Below are 9,736 nucleotides of genomic sequence, written 5' to 3' on the forward strand. Positions count from 1 at the left end.
AACAAACAATCCTAAAATTCATACAGAACCAGAAGAGACCCCGAATTGCTAAGGAAATGTTGGAAAACAACAACAACAACAACAACAACTGGGGGCATCATGTTGCCTGATTTCAAGCTTTACTACAAAGCTGTGATCACCAAGACAGCATGGTACTGGCACAAAAACAGACACATAGACCAGTGGAACAGAATAGAGAGCCCAGATGTAGACCTGCAATTCTATAGGCAAATAATCTTCGACAAAGCAGGAAAAAATATACAGTGGGAAAAAATCTCTTCAATAAATGGTGCTGGGAAAATTGGACAGCTATGTATAGAAGAATGAAACTTGACCATTCTCTTATACCACACACAAAGATAAACTCAAAATGGATAAAAGACCTCAAAGTGAGGCAGGAATCTATCAAAATCCTAGAGGAGAACATAGGCAGTAACCTCTTTGACATTGGCCACAGCAACTTCTTTCAAGACCTGTCTCCAAAGGCAAAGGAAACAAAAGTGAAAATGAACTTTTGGGACTTCATCAAGATAAAAATCTTTTTTATAGCAAAGGAAATAGTCAACAGAACAAAGAGGCAACACAAGGAATGGGAGAAAATATTCACAAATGACACTACAGACAAAGGGCTGATATCCAAGATCTATAAAGAACTCCTCAAACTCAACACATGCAAAACAGATAATCACATAAAAAAATGGGCAGAAGGCATGAACAGACACTTCTCCAAAGAAGACATACAAACGGCTAACAGACACATGAAAAAATGTTCATCATCATTAGCCATCAGGGAGATTCCAATCAAAACCACATTGAGATACCACCTTATACCAGTTAGAATGGCCCAAATCAACAAAAGAGTAAACAACTAGTGTTGGAGAGGATGTGAAGAAAGGGGAACCCTCTTACACTGTTGGTGCAAATGCAAGTTGGGCAGCCACTTTGGCAAACAGTGTGGAGAATCCTTAAGAAATTAAAAATAGAGCTACCCTATGACACTGCAATTGCACTACTGGGTATTTACCCCAAAGATACAGATGTAGTAAAAAGAAGGGCCATCTGTACCCCAATGTTCATAGCAGCAGCCATAGTAGCCAAACTGTGGAAAGAGCCAAGATGTCCTTCAACAGATGAATGACTAAAGAAGATATGGTCCATATATACAATGGAGTATTATGCCTCCATCAGCAAGGATGAATACCCAACTTTTGTATCAACGTGGATAGGACTGGAGGAGATTATGCTGAGTGAAATAAGTCAAACAGAGAGAGTCAATTATCATATGGTTTCACTTATGAGCATAAGGAATAACATGGAGGACATTGGGAGATGGAGAGAAGTGAGTTGGGGGAAATCGGAGGGGGAGACAAACCACGAGAGACTGTGGAGTCTGAGAAACAAACTGAGGGTTTTGGAGGGGTGGGGGCATTAGGTGAGCCAGGTGGTGGGTATTAAGGAGGGCACATATTGCATGAGCACTGGGTGTGGTGCATAAACAATGAATCTTGGAACACTGAAAGAAAATTTAATTTAATTTAATTTAATTTAATTTAATTTAAAAAATCAGAAGAAATACTGTTAAGTCTCATTCACTGAATACTAACAGGCATTTTTTATAAAATTGTAAAAAAAATTTTTTCACCTTCATAACAATACCCTGATATGTTATTGTTGGAGAAGGAAATACACCAGTTAAGTAAATGAAGGTTACCCAGTGAGTAATTTTCCGTGTGAGACTGGAACTCAGGTTCATCTGGTTTCAGAGTCCATTCTCCCTATTTTATTACTGAAAGGTTACATAAACCTTCATTAATACACCCATTCATTCAATCAACAAGTATCTATTATGTGCTTATTATGTGCTAGAAACTGTTCTAGGTGTTGAAGATATATAGGAGTGAACGAAACAGAGACAGCCTCTGCTGTTATGTAGCTTACATTCTACAGGGCAAAAAGAAGGGCAACAAGTAAGTAACTGGGTATAGGACATGTCCAGTAAGAGAAGGGCTAAAGCAGTGTAAAGGTAACTAGGGAGTGTGTGTCTGTGTGTAAGAGAGAGAGACAGAGACAGAGAGAGATTTGGGTGGAGGGGGAGCTTGGGCAATAGAGATAGAGAGATGGAAAGAGAGAGATCTTAGGCAGGAAGGCCAGGAAAGGCCTCTCTGGTAAAGAAACATTCAAGTGATAGATTTGATAAGATGTAATTGGATTCTGAATATTTTTAGAGGTTAGGCACAGAGGATTCACTGTAGAACTAGAAGAAAGATATGAGACAACAATAGAAACAAAGAATGACTCCAGGTTTTCTGGCTGGAGTAACTAGGAAACTGGAGTTCTCATTCCTTAAGCTGGAGAAGAAGTTGGACAAGCAGGTTTTTCTCAAGGGGAATGAGGAGTCAGGTTTAGAGGCCACTATTGCATCCCAGCGGGAATGCTGGGTAGGCCATTCGGGGCACTGGTCTGCATTTGGGGTGAGAGGCTGGAGCTGGGAATACGGGTTGAGAAGACAATGTCTCATACCATGGGGTTGGTGGAGGCCACCTAGGAGAAAGAGCAGGTGGAGAAGCCTCTGGCCTGGGCTTGTGTGTTTATGGCTCAAGAGGAGGAGGAGGAATAGGCAGAAGTCTGAGGCCTGGCAATGGCCAGAGAAGGAAACGGAGAGGAACTCTGGGCCCTGAGGCCTAGACAAGGAGCCCTTTTGGGAAGAAAGCAGTGACTGCCTGTGCCAAGGGTGCTTGAGAGCTGCCTTAGGAGGAACCTGGCTGAGAAGGATGGGCCAGATCAGTGAGGGGGCCACGGGGGACTCTCCCAAGAACAGCTTTGGCAGAGAGATGGGAAAAGAGGTGACAACTGTATATAGATGACTCTTTCAAGGCATTTTTCTGCAAAGAGGAGTAGGGAATGGGCAGTAGCTAGAGGTGGATACAGGACTGTGAGATGAGTATTTAAAGCAGGGTGACTGACAGTCTGTTGGGGAACCACACCAGCGATCCTATAGAGAGAAAAGCCTTAGTGATGAGGCACAGACAGCAGACAAGTGCAGGATGAAGGGCTGGAGTTGGTGTCAGGAGTGGGATCCAGCTCCCCAGTATGTGGCTGGCCTTGGATGAAAGCAGGGACAAAACAGATACTGTGTAGAAAATGTTAAAAAAAAAAACAAATAAAAACATACATAGATATATATATATATATATATATATATATATATGTATATATGTCAAGCAATGTAAGATTCTGTCTCACTTAACCCTTACAATAACCTGGTCAGGTGGCCTAATATTACCTCTATGTTATAAGAGAATCACAGTGCATGTGTGGAAAAGGCTTTAAATGCAGCTGAGAAAATGAACAGTCAGGGAAAGCTGTGGGTGGAAGTGTGTTTGATGTGGGCCTAAAGAGTGGGTTGGTTCTACATATGTGGAAGGGGCTAAGAAGAGAATTCCAAAAATATGAAAAACAAGAATTCCATAAATACATAAAAAGGCACAAAAGAGAAGAATGGATCCTGTTGTAGCATGTACCTCAGAACCAGAATGCATGGGTTCTAATCCTAATCCTTGCACTTCACAGCTGTGTGATTTTAGGCAAGTTACCTAACTTCTCTGTGTCTTAGTTTCCTCATTTACAAAATGAGGATAACAACAACTTTCCCTCAGAGAGGTTTATGATGAGGAATACACACACCCGTTCCTACGTCCACAAACATGTATATGTTAGAATTATGCCAGATAAATAATGAGCATTGTATGTTTTAGTTATTATTTTATTATCATTTACAACATGATAAAGAGTTAGAAAAATGTGTATTTTTCTGAATGTGGGTACAGGCTTCCAGTAAGCCTGCTTTTGGGGGTCTCTGGAAGGTACTGTGCTTCTGGGTTCCTCCTCCCAAAGGAGAACCATGGATACATAGGCAGATTGGTCACTCTCCCATTCAGTGTTTTATTTATGAAGCATTCCTTAACCATCTACTCCCAGTCAAGGTCTGTGCTAACCAGGACTCAGAGCCTAAAGACAAATGGCAGAATTCCTGTGCCCAAGCTGCTCCTGGCCACCAGGACACAGACATGTGAACAGACTGGGGCCATCCAATCCGAAGGCTGTTCTCATGCTGGTACTCCGGAGGAAATGCGTCAGGTGCGAGTTAAGAGAACTGATTTCTGATTCCGAAAGTGTGGACTTGAGTCTTAGCTCTGCGAGTTTACTAAGTATGGCCTGTGTGTGTGACTTTCCTCCCCTGTAACATGGAGAGAGCAGTATCTGAGATGAGATCGTGTGAGCAGCAAAGACGACGATACTGGCCCAGCCTGGCGCACACGGCCAGGGATTCTTGTAGTGCTGCTTGGCTTCTCCTTCTGGAGCCTTCTTCCCACAACTGTTATGGTTTGCATGACTCAGAATAGCGAGTCCTTCTTTGGAGCTCTTGAGGAAGTCTTCCTGGGAAGCCTCAACTGGAGTTGACTTTTAAGAGATGAGCAGTGTCTTACAGCACGGAAACATGAGGGCGACTTCTCAGGGAAAGGAAATGTCTCGGGGCAAGGCACATGACCCTGGTCCCTTCAGGAAGAGATAATACCTCTGCTCATCTGTTCAAGGGCCTAGAAAAGACCCTCCCATGTTGGGTGCCAAATTAGGTCCACTGGAAAATATCAGGCAAGGCTCCTCATACTTGACTGGTTCTCTTATCTCTGTCCTGTCTGGAATGGTTTTTTTGTTTTGTTTTGTTTTGTTTTGTTTTGTTTTTGTTCTTGTTTTTGTTTTGCTTGTGATTGAGATTCTGTGCCTCTAATCCTGGAAACAGTTCGCTGGATGAATGCTTCCCCACCGTGGTGGAGGGAGTGATGTGTCCTTCTAACGAGGTCCACAGAGAAGGAAAGACAATCCAACTGTCCTCTCAAAACCCTGTTCGTGCACCAGCATTTTTTAGTTGGCCTTTTTCCCCTTCATATTTTCTAATTTTAAGGTAAAGTAGAGCATGGTCATAAAACCAGTCCCCTCAAGTGTGGCTACGAAAAGTACCTGACCAGCAATGGTTAGAACAGCTTGCATTCCTGTAGCAGCTAATGCTTTGTAGAATGTGTTTTGCCTGTGTTTTAAAAATGTGTCCCCACAGCAGCCTTGGTATTTGTCATCATTCCATTCAATAAAAATTTGTTGACTGCCTATTAAGTACTTGGCATTGTTTTAGTGCTGGGGGTATAATAGAGGGCAAAACTACATGTGGGTCCTGCTCCCATGAAGCTTTCAGTCTATCAGGAAGACAGACATTCACAGAACAGTTTCACCAGGCCATTTATGATGACAGACTAGGACAGGTGCTCTGAAGCAGCCCGTTCTCTAAGAGCTATGACCATCATGACCCGAGGGCCAGGGATGGCTTCTTGGCTTGAGCTGAGAGTCCAAGGCCAGAATTAACAAGGAATGGGGCTAGGGGAGAGAGAAGCTTCCCAAAAGTCTATGGTGGGAGGGAGATTCCCAAGGAACCAAGAATGGTCTATGTGGCTGGAGACCAGACAAGATGGCATGTGCTCAAACAGGAAAGTCAGGCAGGGGTCAGAACACACGGGGCCTGCTAGGCCATCAGAAACCATTGAGAGGTTTTCAAGGCAAGCATTTTTGTGTTTGGGGAGAGGGGGTTGAGGGAGGGAATACAATTTTTTTTTTAATATTTTGAAAGTGAGAGCAGAAAGGAAAAACAACTATTATCTGTGGCCACATATTGTTGATTTACCCTACCTATGAATGCATTACTATATCATCCGCTCAGATAATGTCTGGGGCACAGTAAGTGCAGTAGAAGTGAAGGTCAGTTATTATTATTGTTATTGCTATTATTGCTACTACTATGATTATCACCGTGTGTGGCATTCTGAATATCTTTCTTTGTGGCCACCCTATGGCGTATCATCATCCATGTTCTGCAAATGGGAAATTGAACTCTGAGAGGTTAAATAACTACCCAACCTCAGCCAGTTGGCAAGTGGCAGAGCTAAAATTCAAAGCCCGTGATATTTCTGTACTGAGAAAACAATGTGGAGACAATCTGGGCAGAAAACCTGTCTTTTAACTAGAATGGTTCCACCCTCTAAGAACCCCAGCAATTGTTGAAGCTTTTTTCTTTTTAAAGATTGTATTCATTTATTTATTGGAGAGTGAGAGAGTGAGCACGCAAACGGGTGAGGGACAGGAGAAGAGGGAGAGAGAGTCTCAAGCAGACTCCACGCTGAGTGCAGAATCCAGACATGAGGCTCAACCCCACCCCCCATGAAGTGATAACCTAAGCCAAAATCAAGTGTTGGGGGTTCAACCAACGGAGCCACCCAGGTGCCCCAGCAATTGGTGAAGCTTTTGGAGTTGTTCTTAAATTAATCTTAAAGGGATGGTTTGGGTATTTCTAGTTATTTGATGTTCCCGGCGATATACACCAATTATTCATTCTCTGCCTCTTCATTTAAATAAAATATGAAGTTTGCAACCATAACTTTTCTAGAAGAGACTACAGGGCAACATAATAGCTAACAATATAAAACCTCAAACTCCTATCCATTCTCACATTTCTCCTCAGACAAACTCTAAGTAAGTGTAACTAGTTCCTGAGGGACACTGTGATGTGTTTGAGGAAGCTCTTCATTACTTAAGATAATGTAATAAAAAAAGGGTAACTTGACAGCCTAAGAAAGTACAGGAGACTGCAAAACAGACAGCATATATCATGTACCAAGCTTCCTAAAGAACTAAAACGATCACACTGAATTCTCAATATCCTGGGAATAAGTCTCTTTATTTCCATTTTTTAGGTAAAATTGAGCATAGAGCAATTAAGTGACTTGGCCCTACTTGCTTGGTATTTAACTCATGCCTTCCCCACTCAGCTCTGGCCCCTCACTCACAAAGTTAATGTTTGCCACGTGCTATTATCCCTACCCATTGTCTATGAGTGTCACAACAGATTAAAAGACAAGTCTCCTTGCCCCCCACCCCCTAAACCTGGCGATAGGTAGCAAATTAGAAATTGTTTTGATAGGAATAAAACGGGCTTTCCATTTTGATGGAGCACAACAGTTAAATTTGGTTAAAAAAACACTTCAAGAAAGTTCTTGGGGGTGGTAGTTGTCTGTATGAGGTAGGAACTTTAGTTCGATTAATATACAAAACAGCAATAGACCACGTATTTGGGTTCTCAAAATCTAAGCTAGGAGGAGAGCACGGGGGACCAATCAGAAATAGAAAAGTCATCTAGGCATCTTCCTATATGAGTTTAGGTCTTTTGTATATGGGAAGTTTCCCTGGAGATTTCTATCCATGCCATTCCCTATCCCTCCCTAATGCACATAAAGACTTAGTAAGTTTCTCTCTGTAAGAGGAAAGATTTCTTAGTGGGTCATCTCCTATAGCCACCAATAAAATTTTTAAGGGAAATATCTAATGGAAAAAAATCCTTAAGATATGAAGGTCTGTGAAAAATATCATCCTTGGTCTCAATTCAAGGGTTATCCCAAACTTCTACTTGCTTTTCTCCGGGGGCAATGACTGAAAATCACTTCACAGAATAATAAACACTCCCCTTGTTTTCTCTACACGGCCCACGATCCCCAGCTCCTACTCTGAGGAGGAGGAGGAGGAGAAACAAGGGTGGGTTTTCGCAACAGGCTGCTCACCAGCTCCATTCCAGAGAGTGAGGCTGGACAGAGGGTATAGGCAGCCTCTCACTGCCCCAGCCCTCTTCAGTCAGTACTGCTTGTAGGGCAAGCCTCAGACTGAAAAGCAGCCAGCCAGCCGCTTTTCTTGAAACTGCTCTTTTTCAAGGATGTAGCAGATCAAAAGAAACAGGCAAATCACACACAGAATATGCACAACCGGCTACTGGCTCCAGAAGCATTGAAACCTGCAGCATTTGGATGAAGGTGGATTGCCAGAATGTTGACGAGGTACACACACACACACACACACACACACACACACACACACAAACACACGTGCACACAGAAAGTACACACGCGCATACATACAGATGCAGAGCGCGATAGGTTAGAAGGTAGCAGAGATCCCCAAAATGACCGGCGACTGGGAACTGTTTGTATGAGGCTCAGCTCACCCTTGCCGTAAGGCATTAACTTAGGACCCCCACAAACCCCATTTCCAGCAAGCGCTGAAAGTCAACAGTGTCTTCCTGCTCTGCAACCTAAGTCCAGACTCCCAACAAAACAATCCGACAACCGACACCCCACAGTCATGTAGTACGCGAATACTATTTTGCTAATTGCTTTCTTGGACATGCACCAAGTTATTAAACAGACAGTGACAAAACAGAGAACTTGGATAAATGTCTGTGGCAGCACCTACTGAAAATGTTCTTCCTTAACAGGAGTTCCAATTACTTGTCTGCTTGTGAAGGGGAATAAGGGAAACTGGCAAAATATTTCTGATTTTTTTCCGACTCGGCTAGATCAGCTTTGAGATCACCTTTGCGATATTATCCTGCCCTTTAGAAAATACGTCCCTTTCCTTACAGAAGACAGACTGGTTTTAGAAGCAGATCTAAGTCTGTTAGATACAAGCTTTTGCCAGGAACGACAGTCATCTGCTAGCTACAGAAAGCAGTATCAGCAGAGCCTGTGGGAAGTCATACACCAGCCCACTTTTTCCCACCCACCCGGACACTCTCCCTCTCTGGTCTGTACCTTCCGTGTGGCAGCTGGAAGAGAGGATGGTATTCGGAGGTCTGAAGATGTAAGGCAGGTAACGAGAGAAGCATTTCATCTTCCAACAAAAATAAAAAATAAAAATCTAAATAAAAAACCAGTCTCCTGAATCCATAAGGATTCTCTTGGCCTTTAAAGCTGGCTACATCACCATATGTTTATGTAGGTTCTCCCCTGGATCTGCAAAGCTGGGAAGCCCGAGGAATAACTGGAGATGGGGCCCATTTTGCCATCAGCGCCAGGAAGCACTGCCTTACATTTCTGCATGCAGCTCAAACTCAGAAGCCCCCAAGCAAGCCGGGATATAGCCTCTTCATTGGCTGCAGCTTCTCCGAGCAGGATTTGCTGAGTAAGTCAGTCCTGCCTGTAAACACACGCTGAAATGCCCTGCCTGAAACCTCTACCTTTTCCCGTGTGGTCAGTTTCTCCTCCTGCAAGAGAAATCCAGCAGGATAGGGGAGCACTGAGGATAAGTGACCATCTCTTCTTCAGCTGGAAGATCAGATGAAACAAAGGCAGCACAGTGTTCCACCCTGGAGAGGGATGGCTGTTAAAAGAGCCACCCGTAATGCCATGGGTCTCAAGAATATTAAAGTACAGTGCAATGAAATGGGTCTCTGTCCTTGCTTCGTCTAGATTTAGCTCTATGGTTTTTTAATACGAAAGCGCAAACAATAGGACCATTTATCATTTAGGTGAAGCCCAAAGCTGGGGTGAGTAGCCGGTGACAGAGGGCTAACACAGACAGATTCTGTGCTCCACGACAGGCTTTTTTTTTTCCCCTGCCAGCCATCACACCAAGGCAGTAACCTGGTTCTGAGTTATTTGCTGTGAGAATTTAAAGCCACAACACAAGAACGGAGGCTAAGCCCAAGGAAACTGACCCTTCACTGACCGGTGTGCCCCGATGGCATGGAAAAAGTAAGTCGATCTAAGAATTATATGACTTTATCAAAACATTCAGATTTCACAAGAGGAAGAGAGGGAATGAGAATACCCCTCATTGAGGACAGGTTGAACCACCACATAAATTT

General features: G+C 43.3%; 1 protein-coding gene across 2 annotated transcripts in view; it reads right to left on the reverse strand.

Moving 5' to 3' along the window:
• The window catches only part of LOC111156936 (protein phosphatase 2 regulatory subunit Bbeta), a 432,155-nt gene extending 423,381 nt beyond the window's left edge, over positions 1-8,774 (reverse strand). Inside the window, exon 1 of one of the 2 annotated variants that reach the window (XM_022518093.1) lies at positions 8,682-8,774. In XM_022518093.1, coding sequence (XP_022373801.1) covers positions 8,682-8,760 — 79 coding nt within the window. In that variant the 5' untranslated portion in view covers positions 8,761-8,774. The remainder of the gene's footprint in view (positions 1-8,681) is intronic. The other variant, XM_022518092.1, reaches the window with a different exon arrangement.
• Between the last annotated feature and the right edge of the window lie 962 nt (positions 8,775-9,736).

Source organism: Enhydra lutris, unplaced genomic scaffold (assembly GCF_002288905.1).
Source record: "Enhydra lutris kenyoni isolate GAN:26980312 unplaced genomic scaffold, ASM228890v2 scaffoldscaffold50, whole genome shotgun sequence".
In the NCBI taxonomy this organism is placed as follows: Eukaryota; Metazoa; Chordata; class Mammalia; order Carnivora; family Mustelidae; genus Enhydra; species Enhydra lutris.